This window comes from Artemia franciscana, chromosome 4, assembly GCF_032884065.1.
Source record: "Artemia franciscana chromosome 4, ASM3288406v1, whole genome shotgun sequence".
NCBI lineage: Eukaryota > Metazoa > Arthropoda > Branchiopoda > Anostraca > Artemiidae > Artemia > Artemia franciscana.
In genome coordinates, this window is record NC_088866.1 from 34,253,448 (window position 1) to 34,279,769 (window position 26,322).

The 26,322-nt window shown below is 35.2% G+C and overlaps 1 protein-coding gene across 12 annotated transcripts in view; it reads right to left on the reverse strand.

Annotated features, from left to right (window-relative positions):
* LOC136026339 (longitudinals lacking protein, isoforms N/O/W/X/Y-like) overlaps window positions 1–26,322 on the reverse strand; it is a 170,247-nt gene that overhangs the window by 40,058 nt on the left and 103,867 nt on the right. The window contains exons 5-6 of one of the 12 annotated variants that reach the window (XM_065702781.1): window positions 11,790–11,885; window positions 3,993–4,236 (exon numbers count right to left, since the gene is read on the reverse strand). The exons of 5 other annotated variants lie outside the window; for them this stretch is intronic. In XM_065702781.1, coding sequence (XP_065558853.1) covers window positions 4,037–4,236; window positions 11,790–11,885 — 296 coding nt within the window. In that variant the 3' untranslated portion in view covers window positions 3,993–4,036. Of the gene's footprint in view, window positions 1–3,992; window positions 4,237–11,615; window positions 11,886–16,445; window positions 16,666–19,765; window positions 20,051–22,506; window positions 22,719–24,381; window positions 25,218–26,322 lie in introns of those variants that run through there. 6 more of the 12 variants (XM_065702813.1, XM_065702797.1, XM_065702804.1 and 3 more) reach the window with 6 other exon arrangements.

Below are 26,322 nucleotides of genomic sequence, written 5' to 3' on the forward strand. Positions count from 1 at the left end.
TTAGTAAAAAAAAAAAAAAATGGAATGGATCGTGTAAATGGTCTAATCAGGTCATCGTCAAAATTCATTCAAGGTTTTTATTCGCTAGAAGTGTTCTAGAAAAACTTCCATTATGTCAAATTCTATCCGACGCAACAACTGGAACTTACTAAGCAACGTCGTCTGGCCGTTTTGAGATTAATTACCGTCTTCTGTTAAAACTTAGCTTCGTGGTCCATCCTAACAACTGTGAAATGGTTTTTCAGCCTATAAAACAGTCCAGGAACAACTGCATACTCTTTACACTGTTATACATGGAATATTTGGAACTAAAACACCATCTCTAGTAAGGAATGTGCCACTATATTGTGTTAAAAAATCGCTTGATACCCTTAGATGGTATACAATAGCCCGGTCATATCTTCCTTCCAAGATATTTCCTTTAAGAGAGAGTGTAAAATGAGACAGAAAAATGGGAAAAATGTATTTTTTTTTTTTGTTTACCTCAAAAATTCTGTTTTTTCTCTGGCCCATGAAAGCTTTCATAAGCTAGGAGACGGTTATACCATTGTATCTAAATTGACTGTTAGAGAAAACTATATAATTTAATTATATGGATGGGGCTGCCAGCGCTGAATTAGCTGCTAAAGTCTCATCAATGTGCATCTTAATTTGAGATTTTATTCTAGAGAGAAAGAAAAACACATACACACAGACACTAACACACAGAATCAGACACACGAACACACAAAGACAAACACAGAGATAGGAAAACAGACGGTCGGACACAAGCAGTGAGAGAAAGAGACAAACTCACATAAAAACATTTTCTGCAGTAATAGTGTCAGCGATCAAAAATTGGACTCCCCAATTTTTCATTAGCACCCTAATAGGACAGTGATGAACAAAACGCCCAGTTGCAAGCTAAATTCATTACACCTGATATTATCACTATCTACGTTTTACAAACATGATGACTGGAAATAACCACCAGATGACATTCAAGACAGAAGGTCCTACGACAAGCTCATTCATAAATATGGCAAAGGTGACTAAAGCACTTATCTACCAAAAGCTCCTTGCCCAAAACCAACTGTTGCCACCCAAATGCAAAACAAGCTTTGATGTGAATTCTTTTGTAATATAGGTTTTTAGGTAATAATTTCAAAATTGTCTAGAAGCAGTTTATACAACCTCCAACTTTCAGAAGCCATACTACCATAGGCGACACATATGTGCCGCCTCTTTTCCTAAACATATATAAAATTCACATAAAATCGATGGTTATTACAGACTTTAAACAAGAATACTGCGGACTACACAGTAATCTATAGTTACACAGCAGTAATTAGGGAGGATGGGACTTAGTTGATGTTCGGGGGAGTTGATTCTTGAAGACTGAATATTGCATTTGTAGGGCCAAATCATTGACGGTTTTCTGTATGGGGGAGATTCGCTCTTTGACCTCCATTGTTTTAGAAGAAAATATTTAGAAGAAACGCACGATATGTATGCTGGGAGGGGGAGGGGTGACATATTCCCTCTTATTATAGAAATGTTTTCAGCGTGAAAAACAAATTATATTCAAATGTTTATTTGAAAGAGACAGGGGTCGTCCCTGAGATCAATATTTACCCAGTGAAGCCACATCCTTTCCGATGAAATATTAAGATCATAATCAGGAAATTCTATTTTCGCATTCTGGTATAATGCAAAATCTGAAAAACCAAATCAGATAAATATAGTTTTACTTAATAGGTTATCGATATTATTAGTTTCGACATAGAAAAAAACTAAAACATGGATCACTTACTTCGGCATGCCCATAAAGAGTTTCTTCTAAAAACTCGGAAAGGGTTTTCCGCCTGCTCATGGAAGGAAAAAATTGAGAAGAGCAAACGAACCGAAAGTAAAAGAATGCATTATTTTTTAGGACAAAATACATAATCCGGGCACTGTATTGATTCTACAGTATGCGAATATTATTACTTAGTTCAGGTTTCGAGTATTACGCACAAAATCAACAGAAAAATAAATCAGAAACCACCAGATATAGGTTTAATTTAATTAAGGAGTTTGAAACTTGGCATTGTGGTGTATTATGGGACAGTACTTTGTGATATGCTACTCTCGAATGCTGAAAAGTTTGTCAATGATATCTAACCGGCGAATTTGTAACTTCATTTTTAAGTCTAAAAGTTATATTTAAGCAGTAATCCTTCCATAGAACACAAGCGTTCCAGGTGAGCAGCCAAAATGAGATCCTGGCAACAGCTCTGCTTTTCTAGAAGTTGAATTATAGTGAATTCAGCTTCAAGAAGAAACAGAGTTACAGCTCCCAACCTTAAACAACAAGGCAAATTACTTTTTTAATAGAAATCGCCGATATCTGTTTTTCTTCGTCTTCTACTTTGATAGCAAGAATTTGGGTCGTAATAGCTAACTAGAATGGTAGTAATAAGGGAGACAACTTAAATAACCAGTTTTGTCTGCTTCAAACACCTTAGAAAACCTTTACTAGCATGTTATTACGGGAGAAGAGGTTTCAAAAACAAATGGTGTCCGCAGTCTACGATAACATAACAATGGGACACACTTCTATAAGCGCTTGAAATACAATAGGTGTTTGAGTTCATATTAAATTTGTTTCCTTGTGTTTCCATGTTCCATTCCTGTCGTTAAAGGTTTTAACAAGTTGGTTACGCTTTAACACGCGTAAACATTCCACATTCCAGATACTTGTTAGGAACTGTTAAACAAAACTCAATAATTACCGATTAAAAAGAGGAGCTACCACTGATTGGCTGTGGGGTTAAATACATCCTCATCATAATAAACTACTATTATGCATGGAAAAGCGAAGTAAAAAACACCAGAAGGAAAATAGGTCGATCAAGGTCAATCAAGCTAATATGTTAAAAAAATCTATACAACATTATAATTAGAAAAAATACCAGGCAAGAATGTCTAAAAATCTATTTATAAAGCTCCATAAATATATAGAGTTTAGTGGATTATTCAGTGTGCACAGTTACTTCTGGTAACTCATTTTTCCTGACCATATGTAATTTGATGCTTTATTTTCTCCGACTTTGAGGCCATCGATCGCGATTTGAAAGAAGCTCTACAAGCCTTTTGAAACTAGCTATGCTAATTATGTTTTCTTTTCCTTATAATAAATTCATTGTGCTCAAGTATTTGGTTTTGGACGGGGGCCAGTCGCGTGACTCTAAGCTCAGCCAGAGTCCACTCAGCTCTAAATGTGTATCTTGTGAACCCTAAGTCGTCTATTGCGACTTTTGTCTAATGCCTTTTAATAAGTTATTTCACTGCTCGTGACCTAGAATGAATCTTATGATCGATAAAATCCATGGTTAATGGTTTCTATGTCTCTAAGCTCTGATTTATACATAGCCGTCCATGACGTAAACAATGATGAACTATCTTCACCCCTGAATGAAAAATCATGAGCTACTTTTTTTTTATAAACAACAAAATACATGTTTGTAGTTTCTTTTCTGGGGTCTCTTCGTCAGTAACGATTTTGGGCCTCATAAACAGGGGCGGGGGCAAATAATAAATTACAATCGTGACGATTTTTTAGTCAGTTTAGTACCTTGATAGGAGAGTAAAAATATAAAAAAACGGAATTTAAAGTCAGATGTCTGACAAAATATGGGGGGAGAGGGGCAGATCCCCTGCCCAGGCATAAAACTGCCTCTGCTATTCACTTATTCTTCATAATCATAATCAAAGGAAAGAGAAGTAAATTACCATTCCTTTTTTTCCCTTCTGTCTGAAAATTTGGCATTGTTCAATCTGTGATATGCGAACGCGACAACCTATTCATTTGCTCAAATGAGTTCAAATGATAGTTATTTGATCAAGTCTATAAGGTTTCGATTGGATCACCAATTCTGCCACATGACTACGGCATACATGGCAGAATATCTATGTGATTTGACCGAGTAAAAACATGGCAAAATAAATAAAAAAAGATGAAAGTTTCACACCTGACAATCCAAATAAATATAAAAAGATTCAGCTAACATTTCGTCTATCCATCCGTCGTCATGTGTTCACGTTTAATATGTTCAAACATTTTGTCTTGACGTTGAAAGCCTTTCAGGCATCCAGGGCAAGTATAGCCTGGTCCCCAGGACTGTTTACCACACGCCGTTGAAGCCCGGTGCCGCTTCAACGAATATCTTCGGGTGAATACTCTGTCGCAGATTTCACAGCGGAAGCTACTGTTTTCTGAAAGAAACGAATTGAAATACAATGAACTGCATTTGGGAGAAAACTAATTAAATCAAAGAATTTAATTGACCAGACTAAATATAAACCCATCATGTAGAGATTACAAAGGATGTTCTTTCTCTTTTGCTCTCTTATACTATTTGAATTGAGTCTTCTTCTGTTTTTTGTTTCGTAAGTTCCATTATACCATTTAATCTCTTCCTCTAAAAAGTTTATTTTTAAAAATGAATATTAACAAGGAGATCGTTTGAGGAAAGCATATAAATTATATAAAGTACGTATATTCTGAAATGAATGGAGCTGTAACATTTTTTTCTGCTATCCATGGTTGGAGGACAAAATGAAAGACCTGACAGTTTCTCAGATATATTCAGATGGTCTTAAAATTTGTTCTATTCTAACCACAACTGTGACTTTTCTAGAAAAAGATAGGTTCTGATTGGCGCGAAATTTCGATTTAAGTGTACGATTTCAAACCGCCCAACGAAAAAAAACTATGCTGAAGAATTGTATCGTGGTACAGAAGGTTATTCTAGCTATGGTTATGAAGTCATTAGTTATGTGGAGAATTCGACTCAGGAAGGCCAGTCTTGTGATCCGGTACATTCTGGTATACAATGAACCGGTTTAACGGGTCATACAACGGTGTTTGATTTATGACAGTATAATTATAAATGAACCTCCCGTTCACAAAGACAAAAAGAGACAGACCAAGGCAACCTGTGTGGTTGTCGAATGAAAATTGTGGTATCGTTAGCACTGTGTCTCTGGTAACTTTACTATTGTAAGATTTATTTGTAGAGGCACTCGCCTTATTTTTTTAAAATGTATTTATTACATTATTCTTCTCCTCGAATAGAATTCTATAATTTCTTCTCTAAAAAAGGAGGAATGTTTCCTTTCGAAGTATCACAGAAAAGTTAAGTCGCTGAGATTTAGTGGTAAAGGCAATTTAACATTCAGATGATAAAGAAACACTGGCCTGGGACAATTTATTTTTTCTAACATCTTGGTAATTAGGTTAGTGCAGATTCAAAGCATGTGATGTTCAGAAAATGTCAAGCTTGAGAAATATAGAATGCAACAAATTTAGACGGTTTGGTTCACCCTTCCTATTAGAGAAAATAATGTGTTTTTGGGATGCTGCAGCAACTGCTGATATATCTCAGCCAATACCTCCCCGTCCTCATAATACTGATGGCGCTTTTTGTCACTGGTGATCATCCAGGTCACAGTTATACCCGCCATATTTTTTTTTTCTTTTTTTTTTTGGGGTGTACTGATTTACTTATCAATAAGTTCATTCTTCATGAGCTTTTTTTATTTCCTATTGTATTTTTATTTCTCACCACATAAATCTTTCTGCCTTAACATGGCAGGTTAAAGCTGATGATCCTGGCTATCTATCTATAAATTCGGCACACAACAAAATTCTTGTTTTTTACGGGACAATGTTTAAATTAAAAAGAAGATAATGGAAAATCGTAAGGCTTGAAAAATGACTTGCTGCTTATCCATTATTGTATCAAATTATTTTAATGATTTTTTCAACAACTACAACTAGCCTACTACTACTACTACTAACTACAACTCACTGCAGCACCAAGCCACCTGGGCCAACCCAGTTACGACCTCTCCTCCTCCATGCCAGTCTATCCAATGCCCCTCCTAAAAGTTCCTATTTCCCTTAAATCTGTCCATACGATTTCCTCCCGTTCCAATCGACGACGACCTGCACTTCATTTAGCCCTAGACGTTTGGCCGAAAAGAATTATCTTTGGCAATCTATCATCCGCAAAACGTGCCCTAACCATTTTAACTTCTCTCTCACTAGAGGCCTAGAAAGTGGGATTGAACCACACTTTTCGTACAGCCTACTGTTTGAAAGACGGTTGAGTTCGTCGGGTACCCAAAACAATCCGTAGGCGATTGTGTTGGTCAATTATGCAATTTATCTTCCACCTGTCTCCCGGCCTCTCTTTCCTTCCCGCCTCTCTCTCTCTCTCTCTCTTCTCAGTTCAGTTATTCAAATAATACTGGAACAAGTCCCTCCCTGGTGACTATTTACGTTGTCAATGTAAAACCCCTTACTGTACAACTTTCTCTAAGAAATGGAAGTGTCGGCGGAGCGATAATTCACCAAGTTTTAACGGATACTTTTTAGTTGATAATGAAACTACAATCGAAATACTTTGTACATGCTTCAAAATTTTATAGAACCAAAGGCATACCTGAAGGCCTCTGGGTTTGAGTACAATCTTTAGAAAAAAAATAAGGTATACAAACTACAAAAGGGTAGGCTATTTAATCGCTAAATAGCCTTACTCTATAGTCAAATCCTCACCCCTGTGAGCCTCACTTGACTTGAGCCTCACTTGTCAAACCAAATCTTTGGTACGCCCAAGATAAAATGTTTATAGTGAGTATCCTGTCATTGATTTTATCTAGCCAGTGTGGCTTAAGAACTTATTTATATCAAAGACAATTGAGGAGGACATTCTCCTACAGATTTTCCCTGATTCGCATTTTTACTGATCTAGAATTCTGTAGTTTACTAATTAGGTTACATTCAATAATTACAAGTAGAGTAGAAATTAACTCTTACCTTATGTTCAATCTTTTCAAATAAATACAGTAAATATTTTTTTTTATCTAAAACACGCAAACAAGTGAAAAATCCAAAAACAAAATATGATAAGGATAATGATCTTGCAGAGCAATTTGCCAGCGCATTGGGCGAGCCGACGTTTGAGTTGCTGGGTCTTTTCTGCAGGGACAAGTAGCAACCTTATAGCCCAACCTTGCCGCAGCAGGGATCAATCCCTGGGCCTCTTTTGACCAAGCCGAACAGCAATCCAATGTGCTACCACAAGATGAAACAATACAAATCCCCTTTTTTGTGTTGGGAATAAGAAACTGATATTAGCATATGGTCAATAATTTTTAAACTTCCATATCGGAACGTCTTGATCTGACAATCTATCCCGAACAGTCTTCTAGCGGGCCTTCGCCTTCTGGATTGCAGAAGCGTGTTAAATTTTTAAAAGATACTGGTGATCAGCCACAATTGAAGAAAAAGAAGAGTGCCGCAAAAGACTACCTGAAGGAATGTTATGCCTTCTAGGTTACACAAAAAAAGACCAATTTAGCAGCACAATGAGTTTTTTTACACATGTTTTCTATAAAAAAAAAAAAAAAAACTGTTTCTGATTGAACATTCAAAACCTCGTTTTGCTTTCTGTAGAATTGTAAGTATGATAGATGCAATCTCTGGCTTTGAGGAAGCACAATATTAAAAACTTATCACGCCACCTCCGTCAGCGTACTAAGTTTTAACTATTGGTATTGTTCCCCCTTTTTTTTCTTTTTTTTTCTGGTGTATACAATCAAGATTATAATACTAGTCAAATCAGAGGAGACTCTGACTTTTATCCCTTGGACATCCGACGTTGCAGACATGTGAGAGTGGAACAAAGCAAAATATTCTCTTGATTTCTACTCCCCCTTTCTAACTCAGAAACTTTAAAAAATTTTCTCTCCAATAGCTTCTTTTTGAAATAAAGTGTCGGTTTAATAGTTTTCCACGATGCACTTAAAAGAAGTCGCTACTGTAGTAAAATCATTGCAAGCAATCAAGGCCGTATCCAGGGGGTTACACGTTTTGAACCCTTCCCCCCCAAAAAAAAACTGACTCGTAAAAACATAAACAAAAATACATATTAACAAATTTTGTATGCATTTTTTGTAAGCCCCCCCCAAAAAAAAATCCTATCCCAAACAAAAATCCTGGATATACATTTGTAAGCAATTGTCCAAATAAAAACATTGCCAGTAATATTAGCCGCTGCAACAGGCCAAATACGTTAGTCTTATGCTTCGGCTGCTATAGTTCAATGCTTCGGCTGCTATAGTTCAACAACCTCTGCTATATGACATACATTTAATACAAGAGCGGAAAATCTGAACAATACGCTTTGGGTTATTATTGCTATTACCAAGCAACTATTCACATCAGGATAGCTTTCCACATATCATGGATATGGTAAAAAAGATTTCGATATTATAAACTTCAATTACATTCTAATTCTGGAAATTAAGAAAAAGATAAAACATTTAGCAAAAAAAAAAAAAAAAAAACACGGAGTCAAGGGTGTCTTGAAAATCAAATAAGATCCGAGGAGCTGAATAAACCTATCTACCAAGCATGTTGAGTGTAAGATCACAGGCTACACACAAGGCCTTTTTGCATTGGTCTTGCAAGGGCCAATTTGCCTTCGCATGGTCAACATCGAGGAGCCCATTTTTAAGAGTCCACGAGTCCATAGCACTTATCTGAGCCGGACATCTCAAATAAATCTGATCTTTATTCTACAGTACACATAAAATTTCCTTTTTTTGAATATTTGGAAGAATCCTTCAGCCTAGAGATCAGCTTATATGTATTATTGGTCACATCATTAAGAAAATGAATTATCAGCAATAACATTAAAAGGCAGTCCATTTTAGTTGTAGATAAACCTTTTTTTGTAACATGTTTTATGTTTTATGTCTTCTAAACTGATGATAATTGCAATTGCTAACATGTAAGCAGGAATTTATTTTAAAAGGGTCAAACATAACCTTATTTTTGTTAGAGGAGAGAAGGGCCAAAACTTGAAAGAAAAATACCCCATCGAATTATACTGAAAATTTAGGAAATCAAGGAAGAAATAGAAATATTGCAAGATTTTGAGGGGGATCGAAGGGTACAGAAGCCCTCATGGGCATGCCCCTAAGTGTGATGTACACGGTTGGGTGCTTGAAACTTCAATAGCTTCGATACCATCGAAAGCCTAACTGATCTATCATTAATACTGACAAAATTTTTTAAGGAAAATTTCACTGTATAAAATTTTATTTTACATAAATTATTTTGATCTTTTTCTTTTTCTAAAATACGGTATGTTAGGATATACAAAGGAATTAGTTTTAGACTTGACAGTCCAAAAAATCCAAAAATCTTTTTGCTTGCATGACTATCATCCTTTGGAATGAATTGCACATAAAAAAAATATAATAGAAACAGGGAAGAAAACACCACAAAAATTAAATTAAAAGAAAATTTTGTAGAGCTTTCTGATTAATATCCAATTTTAACTAGATTTATGCATGCCAGTCTTTAGAGCAACTTTTGTACTAAGAATTCCACATAATCTTAGTTTTACATTATCTTACATTAACTATATTATTATAGTATATAGCAGATTAACGAAACTGAGCTTAATTGCAACAAAAACAACAACCGCAACAATCTTTATTCTACATCCATTATAATGTTGCAAGAAGTTTGAAAAAACAAATTATTTCAAACGAAATTATGCTAAGGTTATCCAACAAAACAGTACCGACATCGAGGAATAGGTTTTGCTGTAATTCATAAAAATAATTGGGAGACCACAATTAATACTTTGATACTTCTAATGCAAATAGAAGTTTTTCACAATTACAACGAGAAAAAATGAATTCATATGCACTAGACTATTGAAATGCAGTTTTTTTTTCTAGCTTTAATGTCAGTGAACAGTGAATAAATGCTGATGCTTTAAAATTGAAAAAAAAAATTGCCAAAAACGAAAAAAAAAATCCACGACTTGAAAAAACTGGCGGTATTAAACGGTGAATATGCACAAAAAAGCCTGCCAGACTGGTCCTTTTTTATATATTACTAAATATGCACCAGGGTGGTTGCATCAGGCATAGTGCAATCTTCCATATAATTATGAATTAAGACAGAATTGGGCAGGACCCTGAATCCCTTTTTAGGATTCTCTTGATTTTTGGGTGATGCATATTTACCAATTGCCGGTAAACTTCTATTCCAGAAAAGAATAAATTATGTCACAAAGCCTGCCAATGAGGAAAGCGTGTATTCATCCTAAATATATTTACTATGTATATGATTAAAATATGAAATTTATGAAATCAGAAGTAAGATTCTCCCTTGAATGATGAAATTTACAATTAAAGCATGGAATTTCTTCATTTTTTGAAATTTCTTGATTTCTTCATTTTACTTATGCAGGCTTTGTCTATGATGTTTCACTCACTGAAAATATGTAAGAATGTATTGTAGTTTAATCCCCTGTACTAGTAGCTATTATTCGTTTGCTTAAAAGGAGCAGTGATTATTTTTGTGGCTTTTGAAGCAGCTTACCTAGTGAAGTATTTATCCGCTTATAGGCCCAGATCAAGTCCATTAGAATGCCCTTTGGTTAATGTAAGCGTTAGAATATTCCGAAATTAGACTTACAATTATACTATTTTAACAATGGAAAAAATTGTCATTAAGTCTAATAACCAACTCAACTCTTATCTACTCGGAACCCGAGTGCACCCCACTAGCGGAGCTCCTGAAAATCCTGACCAAACCCCTAGATACCCCACAACGACTAAAACCATACTATTGGTAGGAGTTTTATAACTATTAAAAAATTCAAACAGCACATTTTAAAATCTATCCATAGTGAGAAATACTTTATCCATCCATAGTGAGAAACACATCAGATATGCGGCATTTTCATTCTTGATTCATTTTTACCGAAGTAGCTATTGGTTTTAGATGTTTCAGTCAAGATCTTTTGAGAATAATTTCTAGTCATATTGGACAGTTATAGAACCTCGTCTATAGTAATTGCCTGAATCCAGTGATAAGATATGTTATTTGAGCTAAAGTCTTTCAATTTTTCCGTTTCAGTTAAATGTAATAAATGGCAACTCTAGATCTTTTGCTCAAATAGAGGAATAAATTAGATGAATTTAAGAAAATGATCCTGTTCATTAAACAAATTAGTTATACATTTGTCATAAAAAAAATAAAATTTCTAACATCCTACCGATTAAATCAACTTTTACCTCAGATAACCTTATTTGAAGCGAAATTGTGTTTAATAACTCCTATAATAATCCAGTTCCTGAAATGAATGGGTACAACCTACGTCCATCAAATAGTGTTATCGAAAATAATTAAGTTCTTATAATTTCCTTTCAGTTTTGTTTTCCGAAGTAAAAGCATAATGATGATAGAATATATTTTATCCTTTGTTGTTTTGTTTTTTCATTCATTTGTAGGAGTAATTTTGGCTAAAGCTTTTGATTAAATTCATTTTAACATCAGAAATAATCATCCCAATTATGAACTAGTTTTTGAAATGGGAAGACATCCCTTTCTATATATAGTAAAAAACAACGTTGCCTGTATTCCAGCACTACAGACATTTTGATTTTCATTTGGCTGGGCTTTGACAGTATTCTCAGCTCACTTAAATGATAATACCAATTCTTTACAAGTTACGAAAGTATAGAAAAGAGCCTTTTCATAATAGAGAAAAAGGTCAAAATATTGATAAACAGCATTTATTCCTTCACCAAAAAACTGCATTTTTACAAATCAAAAACCTGTGGCAACATAGACATTTTGCTAATAGGTTTTCCGTGCTTTTCTAGATGTCGATTGAGTCCATTTTTTCTCGTGTACTGTTGACCACATATTGGACAGACAAAAGCTGACCTACCACTACATAAGCTGGAGGACAGGTGCCGTTGAAGATCCGAACGACGGGTGAACAAATTGTTGCACTTGATGCATCTCGGGCGCTGGCCATCATCACCTGGATAAAAGAAAATGAGATTAAAGAGTTATCCTTTAAATGATTAAAACCTGAATAAAGAATTTTAGCCAAGCTAAGAAGGATTAATTAGGAAGATTTTTAGTTGCAGCTTGAGAAAATGGAAGCAAAGTCTCCTTTTCAAAAGACCTAGGCAAGGACATAGTACAAGCTCAGAGTTACTACTAATTCTCAAAGTATCACAAAGCCAGCTTAAGAAGGGCACATATAGTTTTTTGCCCTTGAACGAAACTCTATTGTTCCCTGAATCTAAATATAGTCTCTAAGCATTGATTTATTCGTCCTGTAAGGTTTAGCTTGTCCTCATGTTTGTAGCTTGGACTTTTGGATTTGTTTTTGGGCTTGGGGGGGGGGGGGGCAGGTCCCTTAAATCCCCTATAAATACGTCACTAGAAAATCCTTATAAGCAAGTATCATGTTCTCACAGAAGACAGACGTCTTCTGTTACAAAATGGTAATTAAAAAACATCATAAGTTACAGTTACATAATATAAAGCATGTTTGCTTTCTTTTAAGCCTTCTCTAGTTTTTCGCTTCCCAAGTTTGATTTTAAAGATTGAAAATACAAATAGAATTTGTGTTATCAATTCAAAAACGTTCTGGTGTCCTTTTTAAGAGATTGGACGGCAAACAGACCTTTCAAACAGTTCGTGGTAACGAACTGTAGTAAGGAGCGAGATCTAATAGTAAGAGCGACATTTTCGAAACACATCTAATCAAACTTTCGAGACAGTCATTTTGTTCAGCATAGTAGAATGGTACAGCAACTATGTCTTTAGGGATATCAGACATGTCAACCCCCCATAACTATTCAATTGATTCATTATGCTTTAACACTAAGTGTTATTTTATATATCAAGAACGACTAGGATAATAAGTTGAAACTTTTGGATACTATTATAACTAAATCAGCTCTTACACTTTAAATAAATAAAAAGAGTGAAAGAGTATCGAGGTTGTCAAAGAGTATAGATAGAATCTTTAGGGAGTAAAATTAAGTTTCATTTTTCAGGTCAACTTCAGAAGCTATAAACTTAAATTAGAAATACTGTTTGTGTTAGGATTAAAATTGTTGAAAAAAGTTTCTCCATATATGTTTGTAGCGGTTTTCCTGAGGGGAGGAAATAAAGGTGAATCCATCCCTTATGTCAGCATAAAGCATTACAGCTGCTTCTAAATATTAAAGGGGAAATAAATTATCTCCAGGGGTAATACCTCCTTCACTCAGCTTAGGAAATGCTTATTCTGTACTCCTTGCTTAAACTATGTCCTTTAAAATCAAACATGGGAAGCGGAAAACTAGAGAAAGTTTAAAAGAAAGCAAACATGTAAACATGCTTTATATTATGTAGCTGTGACTTATGATATTTTTTAACTACAATTTTGTAACAGAAGACGTCTGTCTTCTGTGAGAACATTATACTCGCTTATAAGGATTTTCCACAGGAGTATCATTTTTCAAAATGTTTAAAAGACTCTTGTCTCCAGCAAATCATTATACACACATCAACAGAATAATAATCGACCAGACTCGGATTGCTCGGCGAATCTTCTGCGTAGAAGAGCGGGGGGAGGGGTACTTACTACCTAGCCAGAGAGAAAAAATATTTGATGGCAAAACGAAGGAGGTACCTTTAGTTTAATTTAAACAAGTGGCTATGGTGATAAATGGGTTACAAATAAGGCTGGGTGGAAAAGGAGTATACAGAAGAGAGCCTGCATCAGAGGACTACCACCTAAAACAATTAGCGATGCAAGAGAAATAGTTTACCAAAACATCCTCAACTGCATTATTACAGCACTTCCGTCAAAAGGCGAAGGTGGCAAAAGTTATAGAAAAGAACAGATTAATGTGTCACCCGAATAAATTTTCAAGTTAATCAATAGAAACTACTGATTAAATTTAGCCAACAATGAGAATATCTCATCTAGTTTTCAGAAGCTTCATTATTCACGTAATCTACAGCTACAGATGTTTCCATACATTTTTAATGCCTTATAGTTTGAGAATGAGATCTAATCAGGTGGAATTTAACTTTTCTTGTTTTTACTAGCTTACAGTTTAATCCAGGAGAACCTTTTAGGGTTCAAAAGGCCGGAATTCCTTGTCCCAGTATAAACAAGGACGTAATTTGCTATGGGATAGGAGGGGGCAGCTGCCCCCTCCAGACCCAGTCCCTCCCAGGTAAAATGTTAAAACTAAGATAAGCCTACATAATGCAAGCATCTAGAGAAACAGGTCAGTTTTCTTTAGTATATCTTTGCCTTTGTGGTACTATAGGGCTCGTTTTTCATTGTTCAGTGCCATTTTCACTTTATTGAGAAAAGTCGCTCCAAATTTAACCCCCTCCCCCGCCCAGGATTTTGACGAAATCACGCCAATGATCATAAATCTCTCGTCGTAGGGTATGCTTACACAATTCATCCAAACAATGCAATTGGGACGAAACCGTACATTTTGTAATCGTAATTGTAGATTACATACGATTTCGCGATCGTAATCTACGTATTTTCGTAATCCTGTAACAAAGGTTCTTTTATTTGGCGCTTGGTATTCACTGAAAAAAAAAAACAGAATAATTCTAGATTAGTTTTCCACCTCAGGTTTTAATTCGAACTTCAGTTTCGGTGGACACATTTTTACAATTTTTGCCTAACAAAAAATAAACAGTTCTATATAGCTTAAATTATCATAGTCACCAAAACACCTGCTGGATAAAAATTCGAACATTGGCTTTATTCTTAATCCAGCCCGCAGAATAATTAATGTGGACGACTGAAGTTGGAACTTAATTTTGCCACAATATAATCGATTTTAAACCAACACTCCAACACTTAACCATCGTCTCTTACCCAGTTGGGAGAGGGGGGAGGGGTTTTGATTTGTAATCTCTTAGACAAAGAGTCACAGTCCGTTAGAAAAAAATGAAAGGCAATATACGATTTTAGCATTTATTTAGTAATCCGTAAATTTTAATAAAATGCACACCGAAATGAAGACAAATATACATTAAAATGCAAATAAACTTAAAATCAACCAAAATTAATGATGGAGCAGGGTATATTGGCAAAACAAAGAGATGGACTCAAATTATAAGTTATTACAAGGGGAAATTCAATGGGTTAGATTGTAGCCGCATTAAAAAAATCATAGCAAGGGACTGAAGGTCGTGTCATGGCAGAATTAATCTTGTACCTTTATGACTGTTACCCAGCCTCCAATATTCGCGTCTTTGCCATCAATCCATAGACAGTTCCTAATTTACTTTTTAAAAACAAATACAAAGTAGAAACAATAGGGAAAATCTTTTCAAGAAAGTGGAAATAAATTCTGCGAATATTTCGGCCCTATGTCCAAGGGCCGTCTTCAGCACAATACGAGAAAGAGAGAGAAAAAATGTATATATAAATAAACTTACATTAAAATGTGGGAATTAAAACTAATAATGTTTTTTCAAAAACTTTTTTTAAAACAGCCCTAGCATCCTTACTTCAACGAAGTTCAACCAGGACTCAACCTGGTCAAAGTTCAACCTGGTCTTCGTCGCTATTTTAATTTACTTATTGTTTTGGATAGGCTGAGCCAACATGTGTCTCGTTATACGATAATCATAACTTTAAAACTAGCTGAAAAACCTTAACGGACTAAATTACCATTTGTAGCATGTTTTTAGAAGCCAATGGAACAGGATCCATACAAAAACTCTCCCCGGCACAGCTCAAAGTATCTAGCAACATACTCAACATAATTCTGGGAATAACCAAGCGTTATTGTCTCTCTAATTGTTAATCACGAAAGAACCCTTAAAATAGATTGAATACCTCAAAGAGCCCCTTCAAAAGACAAGCCCACATAAGTGGACAAATCCAGTCGAACCTGGCAATGTTCGTGTTTGTAAACCAGAATACGATGTAATTTCAAGCAAATTGAAATTACACAATAGACTGTATGCACTGCATATACTCAATTACACATTTAAAAAGTATACTATGACCAGGTATGGAAAAAGTTCAAAGCATCCAGTAGCAGAATCCGACAAAATTCCAAAAGCTGCCGACACTTTAGCAGCGCAACTTGTGTTTTGACACTTTTGCTTTGAGCAGTAGGCATTTTCATATTTAAAATTTGGAGAGCAATAACAAATCTAACTTATTATAGCTTTCTGTTTGAAATATCCATAGTTCTCTGAATTAGCATTAACGTTTTCATGAAAACTACCAGGTAGCATGGCTACCATGCTATCCCACTTTTTCCACGCCGGGCTATAACCAGCCCGATTTGAGCAACTGACAAGAGTCGATATATTTTCAAAAGAAAACAAAGATTCAACCGCCGATGGGCTTGTGTTAATTCAACGAGTGCCTTCCTTTGTCTCTATATTGGTTTCAATTAGTTTTTATAACTTTTTACATGCTTTTACTTTATTTATATTAGTCCAATATAGTCACAAACCTTCTGTTGTTATGACAGGTTATAAATAAATTGACAGATGAGGATATCTTGACTTAAGTTGGCCAATCGATGGAACTGTACAAACATACCTAGCTAACACTGAAAATGATTCAAGGCCAAGTTACTGGGCATCTACTTTGTGAACTGTTAAACAATGACGCTTCAAATTGGACTTTCTTTTAGTTGAGTAAGTACACAAAGGACAAAGATGAAATTTAGCGTGAATTCCACATTCATTCTTATAGTGACGACGACAATATCCAAGGTCCTTGAAGCCACTTCCACAATTGGGACATTTGAAAGGTTTCTCTGAAACAGAAACAACCGATCATTCGCTTTTTTCTATTTATATAGGTACATCAGAAAGTAATCCTCAATTAAAGGGCTTAAAATATTCTCTTTTTAGATAACTTCGAAGACCACACTGCCTTTCCAAGGCGAAAGTAAAACAGTTCAAAATAGGGATGAAACCTTTTTATTGACAGTGATTTATTGATATTCAAAATATGTGTTCGAAATATCCAGTTAAAGAATTTTATATCTATTCACTGTCAACGAAAAGGTTTCATCCCTATTTTGAACTGTTTTATATTCTCTTTTCATACAATAATCTAACAACATATTTTCAAAATCATTGCAGGTATCGTTAACTATACAGTGGTATGTCAAATAGGCGTCTTCCTTTTTGCAAAATGCACAAACGAGCAAACAAGGCTCAACAAACGTTCCATGCGAATCAAATGCGAATCAAGTGTTATGAATATTTGGAATTTCTATTGACCAACCCCTCCTAAAGGACGATAATCTACCCCCTCCCCAAAAAAATATTGCGAATGCATTTAATTGCAACTTACATCTGTTTGGAAGACAGTTCCTTTTCTTTTTACTCTCGTAAAAATTTGGAAGGGAACTTTAGCCCTTCGAAAGAGCACCAAATAATTGCACAGTATGGCTCAAAACCTTACATTGATACAATATCTTCAGACCCACACTTTAATGTCAAATTTAGAGTTTCACAGACTATTATTTTAATGCTTAGAGAATTCAGTGGCATGACATAGTCTTCTGCACATTCCCTCCTACTGCTCACAGAGGTGCTCGTAGAAAATACTTTAACGTTAATCCAGAGGCGCCCTTGGCCAAATTTTGGGGTGGGCATGAACTCCATTTTGCCCCCCCCCCCAACTTTCACGCAAAAAATGCGAGTTTTGGCAGCACATCGATCGAATATTCTAAGTAAAAACTCATTTTCAGCACCCGTGTGTTGCATGGAAATGTACTGTAACCCAAGGTGGAACTCAGCCACACTGATCTCTAAGATTAATTATAACATCAAAGATCATAATCAACGAGGTTAAGTGATTAAACTGAAAGTGGAAAATTCAACCAGACTAAAGGCTGGCCCTCCTCAGCGAGAAACTTTCTTATTTAAGTAAACAATTCGTCGGTGAAAGTAATAGGCGTGCAATAAGTTCAAATCAATTGGACAGAATGGATTATGTTGGACATAATGGATTATTATGGCCGGCAAAGGGCCCTTTCTGGTGGAAGCTTGGACCCCCTGAAAAATCTGGGATGGGCATTTGCCTAGCCCTGACCCCCCCCCCCCAAATGGCGCCTCTGCGTTAATCAGGAGGATAATAATAGACCGTTCAAAACACACGATCCCGAAAACTAAGGTTTTAAGTGTGACACCATCTACTTGCACCAGAGGGTTATATCCCCCACATAAAGGATCATTACTTGCTTTTTCTTATGAGCGTGCTTTTGGAATTTCATTTGGTTCTTTCAGATGCAAAGGCTCTTTGGTGATCGAAAAATATGGCATTTGCAAAACTAGAAAAGATGTCGACAGTTGAAATCATTTGACATCAGAAGAAACCCTTCTATGTTTTTTCTCAAAATGTGTGATTTACTAATACCCTGTCTTACAATGGCAGCATTGCCATTTTTATATTAATAAATCTTAAGAAGTGTAAAAATAGACAGGCTCAACAGTGTCTGGCAACTATGTTTAACCCTCTAAATCTTGTCCTATCTAATGCTTGCTATCTGGATGGTAAACTTGCAATGATTTCAAATCTGGAACCAACATTCAATAGCCAATCTACAAACAAGAGAGAACACAAATACCAGTCCGGCAATAAGGAGAGGTGCACAGGAATCTATTTCAAGGACAGGTGAGAATTTGGAGAACTATAGTTTCATTCGAGAAACTAAAGGGAAATCCAAGAAGTTCACGAGGTCCAAGACAAAGACCCCCCTGCGATTGCTTGGATGATAATTCCCAAAATTTACTACTATTTTCTTAATATTCACAACTACTTTCTTTTGGTACAAACCGTTGAGGTAAGCATCGACAGCATGAAGATCATCCCACAACTGCAAAAGTTATTGAAACATAGCTCAATGTTGAACAGGAAAAAATGAAATTTACAGCGAAAACCATGGCTAACTGGGGCACTTCTGAGTGACCAACATTTGACTATAAATTTTGTGAATTTGTATTTTACTTGTTCGAAATTCAACAAACTCCCTCAAGAAGACTCAACAACAAACTTATGGAATAGACGTTTAGCCCCATAAAATGTACGGGGAGGACATCTGGAGGACTGTGTATGCAGTTTAAGCTTCAGTAGAGCACAACCTCTACAGATGACCATATTCACATAGAATACGTCGAATCCTACAAAATCGCTAAAAGAGAGTAAACGGTCAATAATCAGTTAGGATATTTACGTTTATGTTCGACTAAGACTGAAAAAAGGCAAAATATTGAACAGAATACCAGCAATGCGTTGAATAAACACATAAATTATTTTTTTTACCTTTAGCTTGAATGCGTGAATCTGGATTTAGAAAGGACCCGAGTCAAGCTTTGTGGGTTAAAACTACCAAATCACAGATAGCCAATATATAGCTTACACTACATAGATACACATAAATTTGTATCGGAGAAACAGGGTATAGTCGTAAAATTAGGAAATATGAGGTGAGCTAATGAAAACAATGGGAAATTATTTGAAAAATAATAATAGCAAACATGTTTTTTCGGGGCGGTGGGTAGACCTCTTCCCCACGTAAAGGCCTGGTGGTTGCCTGGTACGTTCTGAATATAAGACTGGCTAAATACTCGATACACAAATAACACAATACAGACCCCCAAAATACAATTTACATTTTTTCTAATCATCTGATTTACTTAATACATTGATAATAGTCACCTTACCTTTGGATTTTCACGCTTGAAATCGGTATATTCAAGTGACATTTCAGCAAAATATATGCCACGCTTGTTTCAAGTTTTACATTTTCCGCCAGCCAAACATTAAAGGTATAGCAAAGATAAGACGTGAGACAGCCGCCGCATACACCATGTAATCTTAATTTTTATACTTACAAAACAGTTTCCAAACAAATCTTGTTTATTTAAAAAATCAGAATAATACACAAGGAACGATTATTCACTACAACAGTCACCATTACATTGAAAAATGTAGTTAAAAATTCTCAGGATGATCTCTCTTCATATGTTTTAGCTGAGTATCCTTCCTTGAATAGACTCTATTACAGAAGGGACATTTATGAGTTTGCTTGGGTCCCCCGCAACTACTAGCTTTATGACGATTTAACTCAGGCTTGCGTTTGAAGGACTTGCCACATTGATCACAAATAACTCGACAGCTACAATTATCTAGAAAGAATAGACGCTACATTAGTTCACATAATAATTATATTTGAACCTAAAAAAAAAGTATTAGCCGAACTCTGACAATACATAACCCACAACATTAAGCAAAAACCATTTGTCACATGTTTCGTACAAATGAATTATTGACCTAGAGCTAATTCAGTCAAACTGAACCCAAGGGGACGCTGACCTCCCGTCACCTGGTGTATATATCGGAACGCCACGTGTACCGTACAGTTCCGCCATGCTTGGAACACGCCACTTGGTTTGCATGATTCCTGAGGGACCGACCCCACGATTGAACCCCCATTAAGATCAAGACTTAGAATTAAGCCAACTAGAAGCCAAACGAAATTTACCAAACGAAATTAATTATCTTATATTGTATTCGTAGCAGCTAACAAATCTGAGTCCGTAAACTGCTCAACAGAAAAAGAAACTTTGCTCCAACGTACAAACAAAAGAAAAAAATGAATGACGGTAATTTCCATTAATTTTTATTAGACTTTAGTACCAAATAACTAATTGTCTTTCAACTTCAAATTTGCAAAAAGAAATGCCCTAAAACTAAGGCCTTTTTCATGAAGGGTTAAGAAGTTTGAACTCCCTTCCACCGTAATGTCAGTGCGACTCGTAAAAATGTAACAAAAATGCATATAAACAAACTTCAAATGTATTTTTAAAGTTTTTTGTACCCTCACCCCCGAACAAAATCCTAGATACTGCACTGAATTAAACTAAGGATTATATCTAGATTACAGAGTCATAAAAAAATAAAATAATAATAACAGTCTCCATGCTTGAAAATATTATCAAATACAAAAATGTTGCTTTTGTTCATTAGTTGAGCCGTAAAATATTATTAAAACAAGTAGTTTATCTTCTTTATCTTTTTATTTATTGCGTGTTTATGAAATTCAAAGGATTTGGCAAATTAGACGCCTATTTAAGTTCTTAAATTGACTTGAAACCAGAGTTAAAATACAAAATAAAGTTTTTTAAATAAAGATTAAAAAGAATCAGCGAAACATACTACCTTGAAGAGTTAATAACAAAGCAACATGCTAAGTTTTAACCACCTTCTGGTTCTCTGCTGCTGCATAAATTTCTTTTCTCTTATCGCTCTTTGGAAATAAAGTTGGCATCTTGAATTGTTATCACCTGTAGATCAACACAGGGACGTAACCTGAACAGCGAATTCCTAACACATACCTTCCCCGGGAAATATATAGATTGTTACTAATTCAGCCATTTTTTCTTATGTTTTCTATCTAATACGCCTACTTTTGGCTAATTTTTTGAATTATTGCCCCCTACAAAAAACATTTGCTTGCACGGGACAGTCACTATTACTGAAAGTAAGTCTAATTGTAGCTACATATTTGTTCTGAGAAGCTCATGCTGGCTCTGAGACGATACCATTCTCAGCCACTTTTGGACTATATATGAAACCAAAAACCAGACACCCGAAGGCGGAGCAGCTTCGAGTGTTTTAGCAGCCTCGATTTTCAGGTTTCTACCGAACGTTTCGTTCTTGGTGATAGAAAACATATTCATCAGATACAAGACACATGAGCCTTTCAGAAACAAATACTAAGTTTTTCCCAGGTATCTAGGTACAGTAATTCAACCGAAACCAGTGATTCGGGCTTCATGTTTCGGATAATCAAATCAATAAACATAGTCTTCTTAAAGAATCAATTAAACAAAAACTACAATTAATTAATATTACCATTACCAAGACATACAAAAACGTGCTAACTACTGGAGCATGCCTTTCAGGCATTAAAAAATCCTATTTTTGAGTATTTTCCCTAAAAAAGGAACACATTTTGTTCATCAATAAACTCCAGAGACTAGCGACAAATCATACTTCTCATATCTCCATGGTGTTTTCAACTCGAAACTAACGCATCAAATTCAAACCTAGAGAAAAGTTGGATCCTACTCTAAAAACTGAAAAGAAGTAAAAGCCTTATAAAACCGGATTATATTCCCCCCTATACCCCCACGGAATATATCCCCACGTGGGCAAAGGTTTGGCTTAGTTCGATACGAATCAGAGTTCCAAAATTTTTACTTGCTCAGCCAGAAAAGATTCTGTTTAAAAGAGGAAATAAACGCGTCCTATTCATACGCTTGTAATATTTACTACAGATTGCATTTTTCCCTTAAAAAGTAATCGAAGGACCCTTTCTAAAATTTTCTACGAAGACTTCAGAGAAATTTACTTTCAATAGGACACATCAGCAGTACTTCACATAGCGACATTACTAGGTTGTTTCTGCTTGACAGAGAAAAGTAAGCCATTTTACGCAAATGGTTGTGTCATTTTACGATAACGATGAAAAAAAAAAAAAAAACAGCATACAAAACAGAATAGTCAAAACGAAAATTCAAAATGACACAAAAAGAATCAAGGTTAGTTTAATATATTTTAAATAGCAAGATGCGAGTACCTATACAGGGCTAAACTTCTCCATTTCTACTTTGGGTAAATGAAGCCGTCTTATATGTTCAATCATTGTATCTTTTCTTGAAAAAGATTTCCAACAATTTGGGCACATATATTTTGTTTGGCTGCCACATGATGTCGTATTTTGATGACGGGCTAAAGTATATTTTCGACTGAAGTGTTTTTGGCATGCATCGCAACGCCAACAATTTTTTTCTGAAAAATAAACTACAATTAGTTAACCACCACTGAAAGATTAATGAAGAAAATCAGTAACAAAAATATAAGCTAATATCAACCCAAATCTAGTTAAATAATGATCGCTTCCCATATTCACACCGTACAAAGGAAAACACAATGTCTTCTATAATAGATATTGACTTTATACAAAAGGTCAATACTCCCTGTTATCATTTGTGGATTTTGAGACTCTAATATATACTTATTTCCACAGTAAACACATTTATTTCGCAATATAAACAATCCAAAACAACTGCGTGTGAAACATCTATTTTTACACCAACTTGAACTGTTAGCTCGGCAACAACAATGTAAAGCTTTTGATGGTATTCTTCTGTGATGTCGCATCATCGGAACCAAAAACGAAAAAGCAGATCTCAGGACACTACAGAGCAATATCATATTTTCACACATTCCGAAAGAATAGTTTAACTTGAAGGTTTAATAATGAAAAATCCGTCAAGTTACAGTGTTTAGACGGATCAACAATGTGCCTTCAATTGGTTTAGTATATACAACTGCGTAGGGCAGTTTTATGTAAGGTGACCTACTAAACGCAATCACATCCATAAAACCCCGCTTAGAAGAAATTTAAGAAAGCAGTGTATTTGATGGAAAACTGGCCAGCGTTGTCAACGCTCTGAAATAAATGTGCCTGTTTTCCGACAAAATTGAAACAAAGATACTAATTTGTACCATTTGAAAAGCAGGTTAAAAATTTGCCACAACAAAAAGAAAATGTTTGATAAAATAAAACTTGAGCAAATATCCAAGTCAGAAAGGAGCAAATAAAAGCAAAATGTACAGGGAATTCTGTATTGTACCACAAAATTTCCAAATGTACCAACTTGAAAGGTACCTCTAAATCATACCCACAACGGTATTGTACTGTGTTGACTATGCTGCAACTAGCATCTCTTCATTGATGACATGAGTCTTTGAGCCAGATGTGCTTAAATATGTTCTGCATTAATTACAACTAGTCTTCCGTCCCTTTTCATGAAGCGAATACACCACAACAGGTGCGACAACTGCCTAAAACTCACAATAGGAACCTTTCGAATTTTCTAGTTCATTTCGGAACAAAATATGCTTGACAAACCTTTACATTTTGAGTACAACAATATATTCTTTGGGCATACATAACCATCGGTAAACTAGGTTTCCCTTAGCTTCACTTGCTGGTTATCACAACTTCGCAAGCAAAGCTGTATTACAACCATTTAAAATGTGAGCGAAGGAACTTTTAGTGCCCTAGGAGCATGCATAACATTCTTTTTCAAGAGGACCATAGTTGGAGGAATATCACTTTAGTCAAACAAAATATAAGAAGCCAATTGTGGGGATAATTCCTAAAAATAATAATAAATTCGAATTCTACGAATAAAATTCATAATAGGTGAAACTAACGAGTAAGAAATTGGTAACAAAAGGATGGCAGACTAAGGGTCTCATCTTTAGGTTTGAAACGTCGTATCCACCTCTTTCTAGTCTTTTGCTTTCAGACGCAAAACCATACAACATGACATAAACAAGAGTTAAATGGATTTTTTATTTATTTTAGAACTATAGAATATAAATATACCTATACATTTACATAATATATACATATATAAATGTTCACAGTAAATATAGAAAAGCCTATTCATATAGTTTTATTTATGAAATACGCTGACAAAACCGTAATTAAGAGCTAACAAACAGTTAATTGGCCCAAAATGAAAATTAATTTTTTTTTTACCCAATGGATTTAGTTGCAGGATAGCTCTAGTGGACAATGCAAATCTCGTGTTGACATTCTTTTTTTAATTATTCAGGCGAGCACGAGTTTTAAAAAATTCAATGCACGAGTTTGCTTGGTGTAACATACATGTCTCAAAGCCATTCCTACAGATATACAATGAAATGATAAAGCGCATAAAGAGATTATTCAAGTCCAGCGACAATCTTTAGAAATAGGCCAGTTGTATCACTCAAACACGTCTTAGAAAATGTATCACATGTTTAAGTTTTTATTTATTCGACAAAAATGCAACATGTACCATGATCATCCATCGAGTCTAGTAACTTCAAACTACAATTGCTCAAAATTTGGCGTTGCACCTAATACGCTTGGATTCTGGGCGGTCTGGACCGAAATTACCTCGTTGGATTCAAAACCAAAATTCAGAACGTCTCTATGTCTTGCTCTCATATGGCTCACTAGATGAAAATTGTGTCTAAATTTTCTCGGGCAAAAACTGCAACTAAATTGGCAATCACGTCCACACTCATATCGCATATGACGTCGGAGACTTGTCACAGCTCTGTAAACCCGATTGCACATAGGACACTTTATTTGGTCGGAAGAGCTAAAAGATCCAGATGGATTTGGTCCGACACATTCTATTCCACCGACATTTTGATGTCGTGATAAAGCTGACTTAGTTGTAAAATTCCGTCCACAATCCATGCACTGCCACTCTTTATTATGATCTGCAAAAGAACGTCTGAATCAAATATTGTATAATCATTAACTGATCATAATCATTAAAATCAGGAATTACTATAAATGTAGCCTCCAATTTAAGGGGGGAAATATAATTTAAGGGGTGGTTGCTAAGCACTTTAACTCTAGAGTTCACGGCCATAACCCTTTTAATCTTACAGCACAAATTTCCATTCCCAGTGAAATGGCCTACAAGTTTTTTGCTGAAACACTATTGTTACGTATATACCATTTTAACTCTATACCATATTTGAATAACATGTACATACCACGAGTGTGGTCGAACCACGAACTATGGTAGTTGACCATGTTTGACTTGATTAGTTTAGTCAACTGTAGTTCTTATTAGTTGCGAACGTCAAAAGTTTACATTTTGACGTTTCATTTTGTTTTACTTTGTCAGAAAAACAACTGTCCGCAAATGTCTGATTGTTCAGACTACTATTGGAACAAAATTTTGTTCAGACAGCTGAACAAAATTTTCAGAGGAACCATATACAAAATTCCCAATATTCCAAAAGTGACTACATGTTGACTCTACCAAGTGATGAAAATTACAAAAAGTCAACTTGATTAGAGGGTAAACTGCAGATTAACTTACATCAAAGAAATTGTAGGACCAGCAAAAATGAGTGATATGACTTCTATTTGACGGATAAAACCATCCGCCAAATAGAAGTAATAAATTTAAAGAACTTCTTTGTCCAGGAGGAAGTGACATATCCTAAAACTACTCCACTCCGTTTCTGTGCTAATTGACCCTCTCTTACGAAAAAATACATATTTTAAAACATAAATTTAATATTTTTTGAAACAATTTTAATAAAGTTTTCTGTTTTGAAGATCAACTCTTCAAAGAGAATTCTTCTTTTAAGATATTTTCAAAGACTAAAATGAACAGAAGAAAAATATTAAAAAAAGATAATAAGAACGTCTGTTGCCTCAAATGAACAAGAAGTACAAAAAGGTCTCAGCTACCCTGGAAAATCGAAACTTTTTAAGACTAAAAATGGGAGTGTGGGCAGTCGAATACTTTATAAGGCACGTTTACCCAGCATGTTTTTATGTCACGTTTACCCAGTGCTTCTTAAA